Source organism: Vombatus ursinus, unplaced genomic scaffold (assembly GCF_900497805.2).
Source record: "Vombatus ursinus unplaced genomic scaffold, bare-nosed wombat genome assembly UNPS02014812.1, whole genome shotgun sequence".
Classification (NCBI taxonomy): domain Eukaryota; kingdom Metazoa; phylum Chordata; class Mammalia; order Diprotodontia; family Vombatidae; genus Vombatus; species Vombatus ursinus.
Window position 1 is genome coordinate 7337136 of NW_020954590.1, and position 24482 is coordinate 7361617.

Consider the following 24482-nt stretch of genomic DNA (forward strand, 5'->3'; position numbering starts at 1 on the left):
AGTGAAATGAAATCTTCATAAAACTAGGAATAATACATATTACAATTTGCTGTAATAGGCTGGGGTTTGCAAAGGTATTGTGTGTGTAGGAATCTAATTCTTAGTTTCTTTTTACTTTCAGTTTGTATATTATCTCTTAGATTGACTTTATATTAATCTAGCAAACTATATTTTTAAGGATATGTTTATCTCTTTGAAGAAAAACTATACTAATTAGAGGCTACAAAGTAATATATAACAAGAAATAAGCTGCTTTTCAGCAAAACCTTTTTTTCCCTCACTTTGGTCCAGTCTTATGATTTCACTGAGGTGGGGAACTTGCTAGTGTGAAATTCTGCTGATGCAGAATCAAAACTCTTATGTAATTTAAAATCTTAGAGAGATGCCTGGTACACTGAGACCCATGGTCTCACAGCCAGCATCTTTCTAATTCCAAGACTGTAGAAAAATAATTAATAATAATAATAATTTATATAGCATTTTAAATCTTACCAAGCCCTTTACACGTTTGATCCAATAGGATACTTCACATCATTTGATCCAATAGGCATTCCTATTACCTCTGTTTTATATATGAGGAAACTGAGACTGAGAGAGGTTAAATGATTTGCCTGAGGGGGCAGCTAGGCAGCAGAGTAGAGTTCTGAGTCTCTAGTCGGGAAAATCTGAGTTCAAATCCAGCCTCAGAAACATACTAGCTGCATGACCCTAGGCAAGTCACTTAACCTCTGTCAACTTCAATTTTGTCATCTGTAAAATGAAGTTAATACCACTTACTCCCAGAGTTGTTATGAGGATGAATTAAGATAATAATTATAAGGTGCTTAACACTGCACCTGGCACATAGTAATTGATATAACATGTTAGCTATTATTATCTAGTAAGTATGTGAAGCAAGAACTCAGATCTAAGTCCAGTACGTTGTACACTATCATACCTACCTGTGACTATTCTATTTTTTGCTATCTCTATGCTACTTTGCTAATATTTATTTTTATAGTTAATTTATAAGTTGTGACCCCATAAGTTCAGAAAATGATACTTTAAAATAGAAACCAGCCAACATCAGCATACATTCATGAGATAGGTATGTGTGTATAGAAGTCTTCTCTGGAAAAATCCTTCCTAAGAGATGATCTAACTGATCTGCTTAGAGACAGCTAGATGATGTAGTAGGCTTGGAATCAGGAAGCCATGAGTTCAAATTTGACAACAGAAACTTATTAGCTATATGACCATGAGCAAGTCACTTAATCTATTTGCCTCAGTTTCCTCAACTGTAAAATGGTGATATATCAGCACCAACTTTGTAGAGTTGTTGTGAGGATCCAATCAGATAATATTTGTAAAGTGCTTAGCACAGTGCCTGGCACATAGTAGGTGCTGTATAAATGATTATTCCTTTCCCTTTCTCCTTCCCCTTCCTGCTGATAAGAATATGATGGTGTCCTCTATATCTCAGCAGAGATTTTTGGAGGCCTTCCTAAAAGAATAAAAATTAACAAATTCATCTGAAATGTGACTAACGTAAAAATAAACTTTCATCTTGGAAACTGTGGGTCAGAGAGCAAGAGCTATGTCAGAAGTTTGGGATTACTAGTAAGGAATATCAAAAATGGAAAGCTGGAAAGTAAAAATGTGTCAAGTTGGTGTTCAGCAAAGTCCAGGAGAAAGAGTTACTCTGATCTTTTAAGAAGAAATAATCCTAAAGGGGAGGATAATTCATCTAATTATCATGGCTTAATGGAAATCATCCCAAGAATACTTGAATCCTTCTGCTCTAATTACATTCCACCAAACAACTGTCCAGTATATAATTTGGTCAGTTAGGTGAATATACTTACCAAATCAGCACAAGGTTTATGAAGCAGTTTTTTTTTTTAATTTGGTCACCTTTAATCAATTCCCAGAACCTGATCAGCTGTGGGTGAAGTATCAATCAATCTGTCAACAAGCTTATGTGCCAGTTACTATGCCAAGCACAAGGGGTACAAGGAAAGTCCAGTCCCTGCCCCCAAGAAGCTTGCATTCTAATGGGCATGGCAATATGTAAATGAAAGGCATACACAATGTACACACAGAGTAGATAGAAAGTAACCTTAGATGGAAAGTAACCTTAAAAAAAAAAGTTCTAGGAGCTGGAGGATCAAGAAATTCCTGGAGAAGGATGTGTTTGTGATTTTTCTTGAAGGAAGTCAGGCAAGTTAAAAGATGGAAGGCAAGAACATTCCATACATATCTAAAATCATGGAGACAGAAGTGAACGGTCATGTTTGAGGCACAACGAGTAGGCCAGTGGAGCTGGATCAATGTGAAGAAGAGTAACATGTAAGAATACCAGAAAGGCAGGAAGGGATTCGATTGTGAAAAGCTTTAAATGCCAAATGCAGTTCAGTTGTTCTTCAATCATGTCTGACTCTTCATGACCCCATTTGGGGTTTTCTTGGTAAAGATACTGGAATGGTTTGCCATTTCCTTCTCTAGCTCATTTTACAGATGAGGAAACTGAGGCAAACAGGATTAAGTGACTTGCCCAAAGTCACACAGCTAGTAAGTATCTGAGGTCACATTTGAACTCAGGAAGATGAATTCCAGGCCTGGCACTATATCCACTATATACAACCTAGCTGTCCTAAATGCCAAATAGAGGACATTATATTTGATCTTGGAAGTAACAGGGAGCCAATATAATTTACTGGGCAAGGACAGTGACATGGTCACTATGATTTAGGAAAATTATTTTTGCAGGTTAGTAGAAAATGAGTTATAATGGAGAGAAATTTGAGACAGCAAAACAAAATATCAAGCTATTGCAATAGATGAGGCAAGAAATAAGTATCTAAATTATGATGATGGCTATGTGAGAGAAGTAGAAAGATGTTGTGAAGGTAGAAACAATGAGATACTACAAGTGTGAGACTATCATAAGGAAAAGATAAAAGGTCCCAGGACTGAGCCTTGAGGGGTACCCCACAGTCAGCAGATCTGACATGGATGTACATATAACAAAGGAGATAGAGAAAAAGAGGGTCAGACAGATAGGAGAAAGGCAGGGGAGAGAATAAGCAATTACATAGTACTTACTATGTGCCAGGCACTGTACTAAGCATCCTACCAATAGAGAACCAAGAGGGATCTGTGTCACAAAAATCTTAGAGAAGAGAAGGTGATTAACACTATCAAAGGCTACAAAGAGGTCAGGATCAATGAAGACTGAGAAGAGATCACTGAAAATTTTGGAGAAATGCTAAAGTTTCTACATCTACAAAGTGAGGATAAAACCCTGTACCATGAGGACCTACCCAAAGTAAAGACATTTCAGTAATCTTGATTCTGAAAAGGCCCATTCAACTCTGTCATTTTATCTATAGCAATGTCTGTGTAAAGAAACCTGTTATAAAGTTAGCCTTTCTTGAGATAAATTATCATTAAATTAGTTCAATCTGAATAGAAAAAAATGATAAAATCCTTAAAATTTGAATTATACCTATTTCTTTTAACTTTCATCATTTTATAAACTACCATGTTCATATACTTTCAAGCCTTTGAAAAATAGACCAGTTTTATGAATAGTTCTTAATTCTCAGAAATCTACTGCATGAATCTGATAAGACAATCACTTTGAAAAATAAGCTTAATAATGCCAGATTGATGCTATCAGTCTAAAGCCTATTGATAAGAGTAGTTGAACAGAATAGATGTTATAATCTACAACTAATCATTTACATGAAAACCGATATTGTCTATAATTAGGTCATCCATTCAAATTCCCTGTGTGATATGTCATTATCTGCCTCAAAAATTATTTCTACTAGACCATAAAATGAGTTAATTATATAATTCACAGTTCTTACTTGTGACTCTAGTGTTCATGGGATTAAGCTGTGGTAATTTTCAGATTCATCTAAAGAGTAAAAAGGTATCAGTACTCTTTGAGATCACATGTTGCCCTCTGTCAGGTCCTTTTCTGAGACTTTTATACAATTATTAAAAAGGAAAAACAATCTACTAAGATATCCCAACATATATTATAACCCACTGAAATGAAACATATCATAACTAGGAAATCATTTTGGACCTGAAAAATTACACACAATGTCACAGGAGAGTCCATGATAAAGAGGCCAGAATATTAATTCCATCCTGAAAATTTCTTTCCTGAAAAACTCATCCAATAGATGATTTTCCTTCATGTGATTCTCTTCTCAAGAGTGCTGGGTCCAGAGTCAGGTAGACTTATTTTCCTAAATTCAAATCTGGTCTCAGACATTTACCAGCTGTGTGATCCCGGGCAAGTAACTTAACCCTATTTGCCTCAGTTTCCTCATCTGAAAATAAATGAGCTGGAGAAGGAAATGGCAAACCACTCCACTACCTTTGCCAGGAAAACCCTAAATGGAGTCACAAAGAGTTAAGTAAGACACTACTGAACAACAACAATAATTTAAAGTTTGTTTTTTTTCAATTTCTCACTATTAAAATTCAATTTGTACAAGTTAACATTTCTGCTTTAAGTCACATTTTAGTTGCATCACAGAGATGATGAGGCATGGTTGATAGAAAGCTAGGTTTAGACTCTGAAAACTGGCTGTGTTGCCATGGGTAAATCATTTAACTGCTCCAGCACCTTCAAGCAACTCTCTGAGACTGTTATAAATAAGTTACCCAACTAGGTCAGTGGAGGAAGCTTCCACACCTGCAGTTTCCTACACTGATGACATCACAGGTTCAAATGACTCTTAATTTCACCTCCCAAAAATATGGATCACAACATCAGGATTTTATAACACAAAGGAGCCAAAACAATGGGTGATTTCTGGACCCCATCTGCTCAAGTCTTCAATCGTTCAATATTGTTGCTGTTGGGTCTGTTCAGTTGTATCCAACTCTTCATGATCTCATTTGGGGTTTTCCTGGCAAAGATACTGGAGTGGTTTGCCATTTCCTTCTCCAGCTCATTTTACAGATGAGGAAACTGAGGCAAACAGGGTGAAGTGACTTGCCCAGGGTCATATAGCTAATAAATGTCTGAGGCCAAATTTGATTTGTTACTTTGGTAACACTATTCATTTTCTCTTGTCCGTGGTTTATGCTGCTCAACAACAAACAAACTTAAATAATTTATGGATATTATGTGTAAAATTTGTTCTCCACTGTGACAGAAACAATGCAGCTGTTGTCAACATAAACCGAGGCTAGCAGGGTTGAGGAGTACCATATGAAGTCATAATTCTCCCCTAATATTTTTTTCTTTCTAAAACTGGATGAGAGAAATTATATTAACTTCTGGGTCCTGGTTTTCTGCCATATTCATCTCAGAGCAAGTAAGTTATAAGGTTCCACGCATAAAGGTGTTATTAGGTATGCCACAGCCAGAAAAAAGTACAGTCAGTGAGAAAAAGTACAGTGATATTTATTTGAGGGATTTTATTTGCTTTCATATTCAAGTTTCATACTCACAGCCAGGGTTCTTGAGAGGAAAAGACTAAGTAGCTGCTATAGCCAAGTTCACTGTTTTAATACCTCCCCACAGGGTTGGAGGTGATGAGCACCCACCCAACAGTTCACCAGTGAATAAACTTAGCACAACAGCCCACAAAAGATGGACGATATAGAAATAGAAAAGGAAGTAAAGAGAAACACACCCAGGGCAGAGTGGAATAATGAGTAAAGAACCTCCCACTCTGAAGATGAAAAGATTGTATTTTATATAAAAAATACCACCTAAGGAAATACTCTCCTGCTTCTAGTTGACTGATGCTCTTTTTTTCAAAGTAAGATACATTTTAAATTTGTTTATTTATATTTGGGTTTTGTGTTACCTTTATTACTAAATGGATTTCTCCTTTCTCCAGAGACCCATATTGCAACAAAGAATAAAGAAAGACAGCAAGAGAGAGAGAGACAGAGGAGAGAGGGAAAGAGAGAGGTAGAGAGAGACAAAGAAGAAGAAGAAGAAGAAGAAGAAGATGAAGAAGAAAGAAGGAAGAAGAAGAAGAAGAAGAAAGAAGGAAGAAGAAGGAAGAAGGAAGAAGAAGGAAGAAGAAGAAGGAAGAAGGAATAAGAAGGAAGAAGAAGAACAAAGAAGGAAAAAGAAGGAAGAACAAAGAAGGAAGAAGGAAGAAGAAGGAAGAAGAAGAAGAAAGAAAAAGAAAGAAGAAGAAGAAGAAGAAGAAGAAGAAGAAGAAGAAGAAAGAAGAAGAAGAAGGAAGAGAGAGACAGAGAGAGGCAAAACTCCATGGATTTTCTTTGCTAAAAGTTACTGATTCAAAACAGATGGTAGAAAATTATCTGAGAAAAAACATTTTTTTCTTGGTGATTGAAGGATGTGTGAGGAGGGAAAATTTCAGTAAATATAGTAATATGCAACACAGTTATAATAACAAGCCACATGCAAACACAGCATTTCCTATTTAGGTTTGTACAAACTAGACACAAATTAGAGATGGCCTACTTAAAGAAATGGGAATAAAGAAGAAAGGCAGAGTTTAGAGAATATGAACACATGAAAAATATGGAAGTCAGCCAAGTGAGGCCTACTGACAGAACAATCCACTGTTACCTGAGCTTTCCCATATCGAGCTCGTGGACTCTGTGGGTACTTGTGCACTAGTTCTTCAAAGGCATTCATAGCATCCTCAATTTTTCCCTGATGGAGAAGAAGAATTTATTTTAAGTTTCATATGCAATACAGTAAAATGTTAACTTTTTGGAAAGAAGGAGCATACTTGTGTTTCCATCAATATAGGGAAATCCCAGGGTCAAAACTCTCTTCACAGATGCACACTGGCAACTCACTGGAGAGATGCCTCAAGCTACCAAGAAATTAAATGAATTGTTCATGTTGAAATGCTACTAAGTGTTGGAAGAAGGATTTGAACCCAGGCCTTTATGACTCTAAGGTCAACCCTTTGCCCATGCTGCTTTCAAAATTGTTGTTGTTGTTATTGAGTCATTTTTCAGTCATGTCTGACTCCTCAAGACCCTATTTGGGGTTTTCGTGGCAAAGATACCGGAATGATTTGCCATTTCCTTCTCCAGCTCAGATAGGAAACTGAGACAAACAGGGTTAAATGACTAATCCAGGGTCATATACCTAGGAAGTGTCTGCAGCCAGATTTGAACTCAGAAAGATGAGTCTTCCTGACTTCAGGTTTGGCACTTCATCTACCGTCCCAGAAGAAGGATTGTCTGGGATTTGGAATGGAGACTTTCTTTACCTATATTAAATCCAAACTATTGTAACTGATGGTATTAGTAAAGGGGCACCATAATTCCATAATCATAGTCATTACTTAAAAAAAAGTAAAGTAAAAACATTGTGGCCAGACAAAATATTCAATTCTAAAACTTCTTGAAATATTTTTTTTCATTTAGCTATTAGTCTCTCCCCTTTCTCTTCCCTTTTATATTCTTCCAAGTTTAAAGTTAACCAGTAACATTGGGTTAATTTAAAGCAAGTAGAATACAGTCACTTAGCTGTCTGGGATTATAGGGCAAGTGAGAGTAGTAAGTAGACTTTGGGAGAAGCTAACTGAAGGACCCATCGTCCTCTCAGATTTTCACTTATTTTCACAAAAAAAAATTAATTAAATAGTTATTTAAACATCCATACCTTTTCTGAAAGTTAACTTTTTTTGGATTGCCACTTCATTTCTTATATAAGATGTTGTGTGGGAATTCATTTGTGTAATGACAAATGTTTATTTTTTTAAAATAATATTTCTTTTCTTTTCTTTTTTTTTTTTTTTTTTGGCAAGGCAATTGAGGTTAAGTGACTTGCCTGGGGTCACACAGCTAGTAAGTGTCAAGTATCTGGTCTGAGACCAGATTTGAACTTGAGTCCTCCTGACTCCAGGGCCAGTGCTCTATCCACTGTATCACTTAGCTGCCCCCATAAAAATAATATTCTTAAAACCCTCAGATTCAAACAACAGGAATAACACTGTACATAATAAATGTGACCAAATGATTTTTTTTAACAAAATGCCACCCTACTGAAATATCCTATGATGCACCATCAATGAACAGCCAAATCCCAAATCATAGAAATATAATCTGATTTAAGAACCCTGGGAACAAGCAGCAACATATTTCCCCCCAGTACTTTATTTGAACCTTAATTGGGAATGAACTTTATTTCACTGATTAACTAAACTACAGCTTACATAAATAAATATCATTTGTGCCTATGTTTGAAATTGTGTTCAACTGAATAGAAAATACCATCTTTATTAACATCGCTAAAAATTTAATTAAACCAATAATTCTGTCAATAATCTAACATCAGTGTTTTTCTGAGATAAGACATAGAACTGCACTAATTCTTCCTACAGGAAAAGTCACTGCCTCGGTTTCCCTAACTGTAAAATGTAGATAATAATGGGATCTATATCCCAGGTAGGGAAGTATCTCTAAAATAAGATATTTGTAAAGCACTTAGTACAGTTCCTGGCATATAGTAAGCATTTAATAAATGCTTCTTTTCTTCATTATTTTACAGATGAAAAAGAGTTATAGGAGTAAAGTGATTTACCTATGGTATTAGAGTGTTGGGGCTACAACTCAAGTCTCACAACCCTCAATCCAGAGTTACTTCTACTATACCACAGAAATTCACACATAACATCATCATCATCAACAACAACAAGAAAAACAAAAAATATATTTCTGAGCTAAACAAGAATGCAGACCTACCTTTTTGCGTAGTTTCTCTGCAGCATCAAGTTCAGATTTAATAGTCTTGTCAAACTTATTTAAAAGTTTGGGTTTCTTTTTCTTAGCTGAAAGGAGATTAAAAAAAAAGTTTCTAATTTGAAAGTCCAGTAGTAGTGACTGAGGAAAGAAATCACAGACAAAATTTTAAGAGTTAGCCTACGATACTGGTTCTCAACATGTTTCATGAATGTGTGTGTATGTGTGTTTCATTTTGATCATTGCATTCCAATATAATTGGTTTCTTTTGCAATCTCATGAATTTTATTTTATGCATTTAAAAGTATTATTCTGAGAAAGGGTCCACAGGCTTCATCAGACTGTCAAAAGAGTCAGTGTCCCCCAAAACATTAAGAACCCCACACTCAGAGACTGCACTTAACAAAACAAGCTCACTCCTAGTTCACCTTCTAAAATGTCCTCACCAGCCATCAAAGGAGAGTGTTGTTTTCCACAGACTGGGGAACTCTGCACGTAAATCAAGAAATTATTAGGAATAACAACTCTAGTGAATCAGGAAGAACTCATGCACTATCAAGAACTATTGTGTGTTGTTCTTTCAGAGTTTGACTTAACAATCACAAACAATTACATAACCTCAGAGTTGAGCAGGGCCTCAGAAGCCAAATCTAGTCCAAGAGGTCCCTGAATAAGAATCTCCTGTACAACATAACCCAACAGCTGGGTCAGCCAGCCAGCCTTTGCTTGAGGACCTGGACTGAAGAGAGGCAGCCTATTCTCCTTTCTAATAGCTCATTAAATTGATAGCCAGTTATTACTAACTAGGACAACTTCATTCAGATGCTGAAATGTGTCCTAATGAAGCCATGTGGATACATTTGTTTCAGAAACTGTATACTGTGGCAAATAATCACGTTCAGCAACCCTAGTTTGTGCTAAGAAAGGGGAAAATAAAGTTTCTAAGCTCACATTATGATTTTCTTGGTTCGGTCCTGAGGGTCAGATGATGAAAGTGGGTTACTTCTTAAAGGACAACATGCAACAGATGAAGCTGGTCAGAATAACTACCAACTTTCAGAATCATAAGATTTAGTGCTAGAAGATCCTTCAAGACCATCAAATCCAATTCCCTAATTTTACATTTGACACACAGGGAGTCTGCCCTCTCACATATTCACCAATAAGATCTTCCCTAATGGATCAGAGAAAAGAGATACTGCTAATGAAAAATATCTATAAAATGACACATGTAAATCGACATTGATAGAGATCTTTAAAGTTTGCAAAGTACTTTACATGATTTCAGCTAAGCCTCTGAACAACCTTCTGAGGTACTACAGTTATTATCGTCATTTTATTGATAAAGGAAACTGAGGCTAGGAGAGATGAAGTGATTGATTTGTCCAAGGTCACACAGCTATTAAGTGACCAAGGTGGGAATTAAACACAGGCCTTTCCTGACTCCAAGTCCAGAATTCTATCCATTATACCATTCTACCTCTTCACACATGGTATCCCTTTCATCAATTTCAAAGGAAACAGAATCAGAGAACAGGTATCTCTGTAGATGATAATAACTGACAATTCTATAATATTTTAAGTTTTGCAAAAACAGAACTCATTATCTTTCCCCCAGATATTCCCCCAATCCTACCTTTCTTGTTACTATAGAGGGCAACACTACCCTCCCAGTCTCTCAGGCTCACAACCTAGGAGTCATCCTGGATTTCTCACTATCTCTCACCGCCCCATATCCAAGCTGTTGCCAAGGCCTGTCAACACCTCTATAACACCTCTGCAACTCTACCTTTGCAACATCTCCCAAATAAGTCCCCTTCTCTCTCCTCTGACATTGCCACCATTCTAAGGTAGGCCCTCATAACCTCGAGCCTGGACTACTGTATTAGTGGTGGGTGAGTGTGCCTGTCTCAGGTCTCTCCCCACTATAATTCATCCTCCATCCACTAAAGTAATTTTCCTAAAGTACAAATCCAACCATGTCATCTCCCTACTCAATAAATTCCACTGGCTCCCTATTGCCTTAAGAATTAAACATGAAATCTTCCATTTGGTTTTCAAAACCCTTCATAACTTAGCTCTATTCTATGTTTCTAGTCTTATACCTTACTCACTGACACATACTGTTTGATCCAGTCACCCTGGCCTCTTGGCCTGCTCCACAAACAAGTCATTTCATCTCTAGGCATTCTCTCTGCCTGTCCTCCATTCCTGGAATGCTTTCCTTTCACATCTCTGGCTCCTGAATTCCTCGGCTTCTTTTACATCTCAAACTATAATACCTCCTTCTGCTGGAAGCCTTCTTGTTCGTTATAACTTCTTTTAATTCCAATGCCTTCCCTCTGTTAATTAATTCCTATTTGTCCTGTATATAGCTTGCTTTGTAAATATTTGTTCGCATATTGTCTCCCCAATTAGACCGTAAGCTCCTTGACAGCAGGGACTGTCCTTTGCCTCTTTTTGTTACCTCATCACTTAGCACAATCAATGCCTGATACATAATAGATACTTCATAAAAGTTTATTGACTGAATTATGTGAAGTAGATGCTATTATCACCCCCATTTTAAAAATGAGGGAGCAGAGGCTGAGAAAGATTAAGGGACTTGCTCAGTGTCATGCAGCTAGTATCTGAAGTGGTATCTGAACCCAGATCTTCCTGACTCCAAATCCAATGCTCTTTCCTCTATGTCAAGCTACCTATTTAATAACTAGCATTTAAGTAGTGCTTTAAAGTTTATAAGGTTAGAAAAGGCTTTCCCCTTCTCCCTACTGGTGAGTTCCTCCTTGGGACATCATTTTGGGGAATGGTCCAGGCCAGTCATCCTTAATTCCTCTCCCTGCTCTGCTTCTGACTCTGGACTTTGCCAACACACATCTGCTTTTCAGCTTCCTCTTAGGAAATGTCTTCCTTTTAGGATGTAAGCTCTCTAAGGGCAGGGCCTTCTTTCCTTTTTGTTTATATTTGTATCTCCTGATCTTAGCACAGTGCCTGGCACATAGTAAGCATTTAAGAAATGTTTGTTGCCTGCCTGCCTTTCCCCATAACAACCTTGTGATGGAGGTGGTATAAGTATAAGCATTCCTATTTTACAGAGATTAACTCAAAAAAATATGTAGTGGCCTGCCTAGTGTAACAGAACTAGTCCGTGTTGGAGCTGTTACTCAAATTGAGGTCTTCTGACCAATATTCTTTCCACTATACCCAAAACACTGAAGCTTATTATGGTGATTTGATCATGACAACTCATTTTTATAGCACCTCACAGCTTGGAAGTGCTTTCATAAAGTTTAAGTCATTTAGGTTGTAGAGATACAAATGTATGTGTGTGTGCACGCACATGTGTGTGTGTGAAGAGAGAGAGAGAGAGAGAAAGAAAGAAAGAAAGGAGGCTTTGGGGAGAGACAAACAGACAGAAAGACATTAAATGCCTTCAAAGTTTGACCCTAAAGGGGCAAAAATACAGGATTATTTTTCTCTATGAACAAACTTATATTAGTTGCAACTTTCAATATGGGAAGTGTTTTGTCAGAAATTGTGGATCTTATGCCTGACAGCTTTCACTCAGATATACACCAAGCTTGACTCGCAGTTCCTTCTGTTGTCATTTAGGCTGACAGACACTTCAGCAAAAGCAAAATGATCAAATGGGAGATGCAACTCATTGCTGAGATGACAGACATTAAATCCCACAACCGCAAATTTGTGAATCTCAGTGAAGTGTCAAGTCTATTCATTCTCCAAATCTTCAGTATATTTGCTAACATATAAAAGAACAAAGAAATAGTTGAAAACTGTTATGATTTACTATTCTAAACCTCTACCTGCAACAAGCAAATTTTTATATTATACTTTTGGTATACTTTTGGAAAAAAATATTAAAAGAATACCAAAATAATTCAATCAGGAAAATATAGCAAGAATACCTATTGTTTTAGTTCTTTTTGAAAATCTTCCTAAAATGTATTTATCCATTTTTCTGCCTTGATAAGTACAATAGAATGAATATGAATGAATCTTTAATGATGTGAAGGTCTTAAGCGCTTTGGGGCCATTATGTTAAATGCTGATTATAATCATACAGTAGCAGAGAGGTGTGTGAGTATGGGAAGTATAGACATAATATGATGACCTCTAGACACATCTCAGAAGGTATCTGCTTTTTTTTTTTGGTAAAAAAAAGATCTTAATGTGTTTTGCTGTTATCCATCCCTTCTTCCCCTTAACATAAAGTGTTGAAAAAATTCCAACTGAGGATTAAAATTAAAATTCAACAACCATTTATAAGCATTGTGTCAGGGAGCTGTAACTAGAGCAAGGCCACTGGGGCTTTGAGCTGGGGTGTCTGGTAAATTTGGAGGTCAAGGACAGCACATGGCATACTCCTCTCATTCCCCTCACAAGCTCTTCCATTGCATAATAATTCACTTTCCTGAAGGGGGAAAAATGGTTAAAGAATGTTATCATCTAGACAGTGATATGCAGGGGAATCACTGAGCTAGTTCAAGGGCTGAACAGAAGGAAAAGAAAGGCTGGATTTCTTTTGGAGAATATGTGCAGTAATTTTAATGTTGCCATGACAAATTCTAAACAAAATTCCAACACTAATCTTCTTGTGATACTTCATGGCTATGATCATGAAACACTAACGTCTTCAAAGAATCAACATGGTGGTGTGCAATGGTGAGATATACGTGTGAAAAGGCTACAGCCTATTATCAATGATGAGTGCAATAGAAGAAGTGGCATAAAAGATGCACAGAGGACATATGATTCGAAAAGAAGGTAGACCAGTTGTGTCAAGAGTGAAGGAGATAATAAGCTTAAGGACAGCTCACGTACAGAACTAGCAATCACGTAACATTAAAAGACTTCGGGAAAGAAGTCTAGCACATCGGGCATACCTTTTTCTGGAGGATTTATGGAAGTACAAAGATAATAGTCAGATATTCGATAAACATTACTCACTCCATGTCAGGCACTGTGCTCAGTACTGGCAATATAAAGAAAGGAAAAAGACAGCCCCTGTACTCAAGGAGCTCAATGTAATGGAGGAGACAACATGCAGATAACTAAGTACAAGAGATCTACTGTATAAATTGGAAATATTCAACAGAAGGAAGGCACCAGAATTAAGAAGGTTCAAAAAAGGCTTCCTATAGTTGGTGGGATTTTAGTTTGGAAGTAAGGGAAGCCAGGAGGCAGAGATGAGGAAGGAAAGCATTTCAGTCATGGGGCACAGCCAGGTGAAATGCCTGAAATCTGGATATTAAGTACCTTGTTAAAGGAATAGAAAGAAGGCCAGTGTCACTGGATCTCAGAGTACAGGGAAGAAGGTGTGAATAAGTTGTAATCTCTACTATTGTAAGGGGGCACTGACAATAGTGAGGAGACTAGAGATCCATTGAAATAGCATTAAAAAGAAATAGTATTATTAAACATTATAGTCTCTAATCATTAACTGTTGTAGTGCCCTGGACAATTTTAAAGAGACAGAAGTAGCTTTTCTGAAAACCTTTTCTTATTTACAAAATGGAACTTAGGATTTAAAATCTCCTGCTGTTTTTTTTTTAATAGGAAGCAGACAAGATGGAGGGAGTACAAGGATTAATGAAAGACATTAAACTATGGAAGTTTAGTATTAATGTAGGATTAATGAAAGAAAACAGAAAGGGTATGCCACTTAACTCCCTGTGTGAGCCATTTTTCCTATTGCGGCATTTATTTCCTTACCTGTGAATATAAAAGGGCTGGAATGATCTCTAATATTCTTTTCTTACACTCCCCAGACTTTTGGTTAAGACCCATACCCACACTCATTTAGTGTTTTTGGTGTTTGGGACAGTACTAGGTAAAGATTGGAATGATTTTAACCCTAATGAAATGTTTACAACTGGATTAAGAAGACAAACATGGTCAAGAAAAATAAGCTCAGATAAATACAATAATTAGCAAAGTACACCAAGGCAAAGTGGCCATCAATCGGAGACGGTAGAACTAAAAACATCATCCGGAGGTAACCCAGGTTTCATGGAAAGGAGGAACAGAAAAGAAGTGAGGGACACTTGGAAAGAAGCATGGTGGTGGTAAAGAGAAATCCCTACACAACAGGTTCTAAAATAGCAAACTTAATTGAAACATTTTGTGGACTCAGTATAGTAAATGGGAAGAGCTAAAAAGCAGAATTAGTTGATAGAAAGTTGATGAGGCCATAGTATTCTGAATATAAGATTCAGGTGGGCTTTATTTATTCATTTATTTATTTTTGGGCATACTGTACATGACAGACAATCAGGGGCTACCTTAATACTGTATTTGGATTGGTGGAAGGAAAAGAAAATATCCAACTAAATTTATTGCTAGCCCAAATCATGGAAGCCATTTTAATGATGGCCAGGTTGATTTTTACCAACCTACTGTTCATTTAAATCTAACTGGTTTATCATCCAAAAAATAATAGGAAAGCAAGAGAGACTTGTAAACACTTTTCCATTTGAAATAATACTTGTAAAATGCCTTTACAAACCTTAAAGCCTCTCTAAGTGAGAGCTAATGAGCTATTACAATCTTTGTAGAATGTAAGTTCCTTTACTATCATTATTAGTAATGAGGGGAAAAAAATGGGTTCAGCTCTCAAGGAGCTCTCATTCTAATTTTATTAGTTGTTAATTGGCTAATGTTATAATAGCTAACTATTAGAATAGCTGCTTGATAAATGCTTTTTTCCTTCCTTCACTCTTTTAAGTGCTTACTATACTCAGGCTCGTGCTCAATGCTGTAGATAAAAAGAAAGGGAAAAGCATTATATGCCAGGCCCTGTGCTAAGTGCTTTATAAATATTATCTTATACGATCTTCATAACAACCTTGGGAAGTAGGTGGTATTATCTCCATTAACAGTTGAGGAAACTGAGGCAGCTAAATTAAGTGACTTGTCTTACTGGTCATATGGATAGTAAATATCTTAAGTGTCTGAGGCAGTACTTGAACTCAGACCTCCTGGGCTCCAGGTCCAGTGCTCTCTTTACTTCACCACCTAGCTGCCATTAAATAAATGTTTGTTGACTGACTAACTTTATACATAGCTGTAAGGTTTGCAAAATCTATTAAATATATTATCTCATTCTAGTCTAACAGCAATTATGTAAGGAAGGTGCTGTTATTCACCCCATTTTTACTGATGAAGAAACTGAGGCAAACAGGTTAAGTGACTTGCCCAGGGTTAAACAGATACTAAGTGCCTGAGACTGCATCTGAACTCAGGTCTCCCTGACTCCAGACTCAACACTCCATCTATTTGAATACCTAGGAACTAACTTGTTATTTTGCCCACATTAGGCATGCAATTAATGTTTGTTAAATGGAACGTGACAAGAACTGGAATGGTTGTGGCTGCAATGTGTCAAACAGTTCTATCTCAGGAGTAGATGGCAGAACTGAAATGGGGGGGCAAAGGGGAGAGGTCATGCTCTCTTCTGTTACCAGACCCTTTCAAAAAGTGTTTGCATGCATAGAAAATGTAATCATGCAAACTCAGAGCTGAAAGGTGGCTCTGACATCAAATAGTGCAGGAGGTGTCCACTCCCAAACATCTCTGCCCTGTGGCCGAAGAGTCACCATTCAAAGGCCTTCAGTGAGAGAAAAATCACTACCTTACCCAAGACAGTCAAATTTCCTCTTGGACAGCTCTGATTACTGAGAATGCTTTCCTCATAGACAGAAAGTGAGCTAGTGCAATGAAGACAGCATTGGGCCTGGAGTCAGGAAGACCTGATGTCAAATCCAGCCTAGCTGTGTGACCTTAGGCAGTTCACTTAATTTCTGTTTGCCTCGGATTTCATATCTGTAAAACGAGGATAATAACCTCACAGGGTTGTTACGAAGATCAGATGAAATATTTATAAAGTGCTTAGCATAGTAACTAGCATAAACTCGGTGCTATATAAATTATATAATAAATATATAAACATATATTTAATATATAGTAAATATAAATAAATATAAAAATATAGCTGATATTATTATCATTATTATTACTTATAATAAGTTGACATCTATTTTGCATAATTTCCATCTATTCATTCTATGGGATGAATACAACAAAGCAGTAAATACCTTTTCTACCTAACTCTTCAAATACTTGAAGACAGCTTTCACATCTTTCCTAAACTTTATCTTTCCCAAGCTAAAAATCCAAAGTTATTTCAACTGATTCTCATACGGCACGATTTCTGATCCTCTCACCTCACCAACCTGACCACCTTTTTCTGGACACACTTCAGCTTGCTAATGTCCTCCTTAAAATACTGGCCCAGACCAGGCACAATCTTCCAGGGGTAGGGTCACTCCAATTGAGCACAGCAGAACAGTCACCTCCCTCTTCTGGGCATTAGGTCTTGCAAGGCAGACTAAGACCACATTCACCCTTTTGGTTGCTATGCCAACAGGCTGATTCACAAGGAGCCTGGAAACCACTAAAACATGACATCTTTTTCCCAGGAACTACTGCCTAACCATGTCTTTTCCATATTTTATTTTTTATAACTTATGGGATGCAGGACCTTACATTTATCCCTGTTACATTTCATCTCATTAGATTCAGCTACATTATTGGAACCTCTCTCGATTCAAATTCTGTCCTCCAACTATTAGTTCTCCCTTTCAGGTACAGATCACCTGTAAATTCAGTAAGCAAGTCACTGATGCATTTATCCAAATCACTGACAGTACGTTGAAGAGAAAAGAGCCAAGGCTAGAGCCCCTGTGTGAGACATAGTCAAGAATTCACTGGGGAACATTTGGGGGAGGGATGCCAAAATTTTCTCTGCCATCTACCATTAACAAGCATATTGTTTTGATGATGGCTATTGGTGGTTGAAAGGTAGCAAGGCATATGTTAATCATCTATTAGGTTTGTCTAAAAGTCCCTCCCCTCCAACTCAGAATTATCAGGCTTTAATTTGGGGGTGAGGAGGTGGGAATGGGGGGTTTAAGCAGTATGGTGCAATAGAAAGCACACTTAGATTCAGAAAACAGGATTAAGATTTGACTCTTAACACCTGCTGGCTGTTATCCTTAGCATGAACCTCAGTTTCTTCATCTGTGAAATGAGATTATCAATATTTGCACTAGCTTCACAAATTTGTTGTGAGGAAAACTGTTTAAAAAAATGGGGTTTACTATGTGCCAAGCAGTAGTGCTAGGCAAAGACAAAGGTGAAACAGTCAATGCCCTCAGGGAGCTTACATTCTAATGGGAGAGAAATGAGAAAAATTAATATTATAATGAGGATTATATTAATAGCTAATTACTAATTTGTGATCCACCTTTTTCCTTTCATTTCTATTAAAACCCAAGGTCAGTTAGCCTCTGAAGGGCATAGCTGAATGATAAGATTTGCTCCTGGTCCCTCAAGACACATACATGCTCTTAATGCTGGACCCCACTCATGTGGGAGACCTAACCTGTTTAGAGTATAAAAAGAATCCAGTCTGAGTAAGCCTTTGCCTGGGGGAAGAATTGCCTGTCTTTGATCCCCTCCATCAAAGTTTAAGGGCACCCAGCTCACAAAGGAGAAAACTAGCCACAGAGGTCCGGATGGAAATGGCTTCTCCTGCCCAGATGCTTAGAGCTGCTGAGTCTCATGATCAAGCCTCACAACAGGAGGAGCTGAAGACTTTTAGCCCACCCCCTGGTTAAATGTCCACCAATCAGGACTGATTTTCACTTGTCAGGGAAGAAGGGATTTAAGGTGTTTCCGGTCTAGCCTGGCATCTCTGGTTACTGAGAGAAACCACTAACCATTAATTTACTGATTGCCAGGCTAGCCTAATTAATAAATTAATTATTAATTACCCAGAAACAGTCTTTTGGAATTTTCATTCATCACAGAAGACTATGTATACATGAGTAAGTATAGAATATATAACAATATGAAGTAGTTTGGGGAGGAGTCCCAGACACCAGGGGAGCCACAAAAGGCTTCACGAATGAAGTGGTGCTTAAGCTGAACGCTGAAGGAAACCAGTGACTCCAAGAGGAGGAAGTGCCCGGGGAGTGGATTTCTCCACACAAGGGACAACCAATGCAAAGCACAGATGGGAAATGGAGAGGGGTAGTATATGTGGACTATTGAATAGGCCAGTGTGGTTGGAATGAAGATTATGAAGAGGGAAGTAAAGTGTCAGAAGACTGGAAAGGCAAGAATGGGCTAAAATGGGAAGTTCTTTACATGCCAAACAGATGATTTCACATTTGATTCTGAAGGAAAGAGGGAGCCACTGGTGATATTGAGTTGGGGATGGGAGGGGTTACGTGGTCAGACTTGATTTTTTTTTAAATCACATTGGGAGCAATATAGAAGATGGACTTCAGGCCTCTCAACTCTCGCTGCACTTGTCCTCTGAGGGAAGAGGAAGAGGAAAGTTGGTAGGGAATGCTACTTCTTTCTCCTGTTGTGCCAAGTTCAACTTCCATCTTTTGCCATACTCTTTTCCGGCTTAATCTCCAGCCTTTGGATGAATGAGGGGGGCCTCCCATCTGACTGACCATTGTGTACCTCCCATCCCATATTGCACTTGCCTCTAACCTAATCTCCTAACTCTGTTGGATAATAGATTGGTGCTCTTCTCTAAATGATGAACATTCTCACACTTGGCTATACCCTTCACATCTCATTGATTGACCTCCTGTAGATCATCATCTGAATCCCATTTCCCATCCCCTATCACCCAATTCTTCATTCACATCCCTCTCAGCCCTTGCACCCCAAAGTTTCAACCTAACTTCACCAAATCCTTCCATTATGCTCTCTGAAATGCCTGTTCCACAGGAAACAACTTTCCTTTCATTTTAAATCTTTTAATCTCTCACTTCTTCTATCTACTAGCTCTTATTGAAACCTGACTTCCCCCAGTGACATAGTCTCCTTGCATGCACCTTCACTCATTCTTCTCTGTTCACTGGTTGAGGCAGAGGAGTTAGAATACTTCTTGTTCCCCAATGACACTTCCAGTTTCTTCTCTTACCTCCATCACTCAGTAACCTCTCTTCCTTTGAAGTTCATGCTATTCATCTCTACTTTCCAAACAAATTCCTGATAGATTGTTATCTATAGACCCCACCTCTGCCCCACCCCAGCTGGCTCCTCTTCCTTCTTCAATAAGTTCAGTATCTGGCTTACAAGTTTTCTCTCCTACCCAACTCCTGCCCTAATACAAGGGGACTTTAACATACATATTATCTCTCCCTCAAATACTCTAACCACTCAGTTCCTCAACCTACTCACTTCCCATGAGCTACTCTTCTACCCCACCTCAGTCACACCCAGTAATGGCCATACCCTTCATCTTGCCATCACCCAAAACTGAACTATTTCTGTGTTCAAGAATTCCAAGATCCCCTTTTGGCTTTTCACCTCTTCCTCCATCTTCTCTTATAAAACCCCAAACTTTGCCTTCACCATGTCCTCCAACCCTTTGACCCCTCAATTCTCTCTGAGGCTATCTTCCCTGCACTAGCCACTCTCTCTTTTTCTCTCCATCTTGACCCCTTAGTAAGCCAATTCAATTCTACACTATTCTTCTCTCTTGAATCTCTAGCTCTCTTACCTGATTGCCACCAATTACTCCCAACCAAGCCTCAGCCCTAGATCACTCTCACCATTCAATGCCTTCACTTCCACAAATATACTGCTAAATGAAGGTGAGTAAATCACACAACTGTCCCAAATGGACTGGGTCCACTACAAATTTATGTTATACCATCTCAACTTGGCCCTCACTACTGCTAGGTAATCCTATTATACCTCCTTTATCAACTCACTATCCCATTCTTCACAGTGGGCTCTTCTAAACCTTTTCATCCATCCTCAAACCTCACATGGCTCCCCTTATCCCCAGCTAAGAACTGTCTCGTATTTTACAGAAAAAAGAGGCCTTTTGCCATGAACTTCCCCTTCTCTTCTCCTCAACTCCTATCACTCATACTTTCTGTCATTATCCCTTGCTTCACCCCTATCTCACATGATAAAGCCTTACTTCTTATCAATATTAGCCTTTACTTGTTCAAGTGATCCCATTCCATACTGTCTTCTCCAACAGATTGCCCTCTCTATTATCCTTGATATTCTCTTCTCTCTAGGTTTTTGGGACAGACTCTCTACTGGTTGTTCTTCTACCCTATCTAACCACTCCTTCTCCATCTCTTTCACTGGATTCTCTTCCAGATCATATCCTCTATATTCCTCATGGTTCTGTTCTGGGCCCTCTTCTCTTCTCCCTCTATACTACTTCACTCAGCAATCTTATTAGCTTCCATGACTATCTCTCTGGGGATGATTCTCAAATCTACCTATCCTACCCCAAACTCTCGGTTGACCTCCAATCTCACATCTCCAACTGTCTTTCAGACATCTTGAACAGGATATGCAATAGGCATCTTAAACTCAATATGTCCAAAACAGAACTCATTATCTTTCCCCCTACATCCTCCCCCTAGCCACTACATTCTCTGTAGAAGGCAACACAATCCTCTCAATCCTTCAGGTTCACAACCTAGGAGTCATACTGGACTCCTCACTATCTCTCAGCCTCCACATCCAATGTATTGCCAAGGTCTGTAGATTCCACCTTTGCAAATCTCTTAATACTCCCTTTTCTTCTCTGACACTGCTACCACTTTAGAGCAAGCTCTCATCACCTCATGCCTGGACTATTATAATAGCCTGCTGGTGAGTGTACATGCCTCAAATTCCCCGTTGGTTCTTTTCCATTCAGCCATTAAAGTGATTATCCTAAAGTGTAGGTCCTATTGTGTCATTCCCCATACTCAATTAACCCCATTAGATCCCTATTGCCTCCAGGATCAAATACAAAATTTTCTATTTGGCATTGAAGGTCCTTTACGAACTAACCCTAGCCTACCTTTCTAGTCTTCTTATACCTTACTCCCCAACATGTACTCTTTGATCCAATGATATTAGCCTCCTGACTGTTCCATAAACAAGGCAGTCTATCTCTCAGCTCCTGGCATTTTCTCTGGCTGTCCCCCATGACTGGAATTTAAATGGACAGGAATGGGTGAATTTAATTCAGGTGATCATTGCATACACTACTGTGGGCAAGAATTCCCCTTAGAAGAAATAGAGTAGGGCAGCTAGGTGACACAGTGGATAGAGTACTGGCCCTAGTCAGGAGGACCTGAATTCAAATCTGGCCTCAGACAATGACAATGATGACGATGACAATGACAACGATGAAGAAGATGAAGAAGACGACGACGATGACGATGATGAAGGAAGAAGAGTAGCCCTCATAGTCAATAAAAGGTGAGAAAAGCAGTACTGGGGTAAAATCTCAAAAATGACTGAATGATATCTATTCAAATCCAAGGCAAACCCTTCATCATTACAATAATACAAGTCTATGCTCCAAGCACCGATGCCGGAGAGGTCAATTGATGCTAAAGTTGTTCAATTCTACAAAGACCTACAGCATTTTCCAGAAACAACACCAAGAAAAAGATGTCACATATATCACAGAGGATTAGAAAGCTAAAGTAAGAAATCAAAATATAATTGGAATAACAGGCAAGTTTGGCCTTGGAGTACAAAATGAAGGAGAGCAGAAACTAATAGAGCTCTGTTAAGATAACTTTCTGGTCATAGGCAACACTCTTTTTCAACATGCCAAAAGGCAGTTTTACACTTGGACATCACCACATGGTCAATATCAAAATCAGATTGATTACTTTGCACCCATTCCTGTCTCTACACAGTCAACTCTATACAGTCAGTTAAAATGGTCTTGTTTTTTGGAGCTGACTGTGGCTCAGACTATGAGTTTCTTATTGCACAACTTAGACTTAAATGGAAGAAAGTAGAGAAAAACATCAGATCATATAGGTATGACCTAAATAACAACCCTTATGAATATAAAGTAGAGATGACGAATAGATTTAAGGGATTAGATCTGGTAGATAGAATGCCTGAAAAACTATGAACAGAGGTTCACATTATTGTATGGATGGCAGCAACAAAAAAACTTTCCAAAAAAAAAAAAAGAGCAAGAAAACAAAATGTCTGTCTGATGAGGCTTCACAAATAGCTGAGGAAAGAAGGAAGGTAAAGATAAAAGAGAAAGGGGAAGATATACCCAACTAAATGTAGAATTCCACAGACTAGCAAGGAAAGTTAAAAAGGTTTTCTTAAATGAGCAATGCAAAGAAATAAAAGAAAACAATAGAATGGGAAAGACAAAAGATCTTTTCAAGAAAAAGAGAGATATCAAGGAAACATTTCATGCAAAAATGGGCATGATAAAAGACAAAAGTGGTAGGGGCTTAATAGAAGTGGAAGAGACTGAGAAGAGATGGCAAGAATACATAGAAGAACTATACAAGAAAGATCTTAATATCACTGATAACCAGGTTGGAGCAATTACTGATCTAGAGCCATACATCCTGGAGAATGAAGTCGAGTGGGCCTTAGGAAGCACTGCTAACATTAAGGCTAGCAGAGATAATGTAATTGTATCTGAACTATTTAAAATTCTAAAAGATGATACTGTTAAAGAGCCGTACTCAATATGCCAGCAAATTCGGAAAACCTAACAGTGGCCAGTGGATTGGAAAAGATAAGTTTACCTCCCAATCCTAAAGAAGGGCAATGTTAAAGAATGTCCAAATTACCAACCAATTGCACTCATTTCACACAGTTATGCTTAAGATTCTATGAGCTAGGCTTAAGTAATATGTGAACCAAAATTTACCAGAAGTGCAGGGTTTTTTGGGTGTTTTGTTTTTGAAGAGGCAGAAGAACTAAAGACCAAATTGCCAACATTCACTGAATTATGGAGAAAGCAAAGGAGTTCCAGAAAAACAAACAAACAAACAAAAAACACCTACTTCTGCTTCACTGACTATACTAAAACTTTTGACTGCATGGATCACAACAAAATGTGGCAAGTCCTCAAAAAGATGACAGTACCAGATCATCTTACTTGCCTCTTGAGGAACCTGTATGTGGTCCAAGAAATAACAGAACTGAACATAGAACAACTGATTGGTTTAAGACTGGAAAAGGAGTATGACAAGCTGTATATTGTAACCTTATTTATTTAACTTATATACAGAGTACATTATGTGAAATACCAGGCTGGATGAATTAAAAGCTGGAATTAAGGTTGCTGCGAGAAATGTCAACAATCCCAGATACTTAGACCATACCACTCTGATGGCAGAAAGTAAAGAAGAATTAAGAAGCTTCTTGATAAGGGTGAAAAAGTTAAGTGTAAAAGCTGGCTTGAAGCTTAACAAAAACAAACAAACAAACAAAGATCATGACCACTTCCTGGCAAACAGAAGGATAAGAAATGGAAGTAGTATCAGATTTTATATTCTTGGGCTCAAAGATCACTGCAGATGGTAACTGCAGCCATGAAATTAAAAGATGCTTGCTCCTTGGATAGAAAACTATGGCTCATCTGGATAGCATATTAAAAAGCAGAGATATTAAAAAAAAGCAAAGATATCATCTTGCCAACAAAGGTCTGCATAGTCAAAGCTATAGTTTTTCCTGTAGAGATGTATGTTTGTAAGAGTTGGACTATAAGGAAAGTTGAGTGCCGCAAAATCAATGCTTTCAAATTATGGTGCTGAAGAAGACTTTCAAGAGTCCCTTGGACAATAATCAAATCAGTCAATACCTAAAGAAATTAATTCAGACTATTCATTGGAAAGTCAAATACTGAAGCTAAAGCTTAAATATTTTGGCCATATAATGAGAGAACT

General features: G+C 37.9%; 1 protein-coding gene across 1 annotated transcript in view; it reads right to left on the bottom strand.

Annotated features, from left to right (window-relative positions):
* LOC114053829 (aspartyl/asparaginyl beta-hydroxylase-like) overlaps window positions 1–24482 on the bottom strand; it is a 100608-nt gene that overhangs the window by 65680 nt on the left and 10446 nt on the right. The window contains exons 3-4 of the mRNA XM_027876948.1: window positions 8698–8783; window positions 6563–6649 (exon numbers count right to left, since the gene is read on the bottom strand). Of these exons, the coding sequence (XP_027732749.1) occupies window positions 6563–6649; window positions 8698–8783 (173 nt within the window). The remainder of the gene's footprint in view (window positions 1–6562; window positions 6650–8697; window positions 8784–24482) is intronic.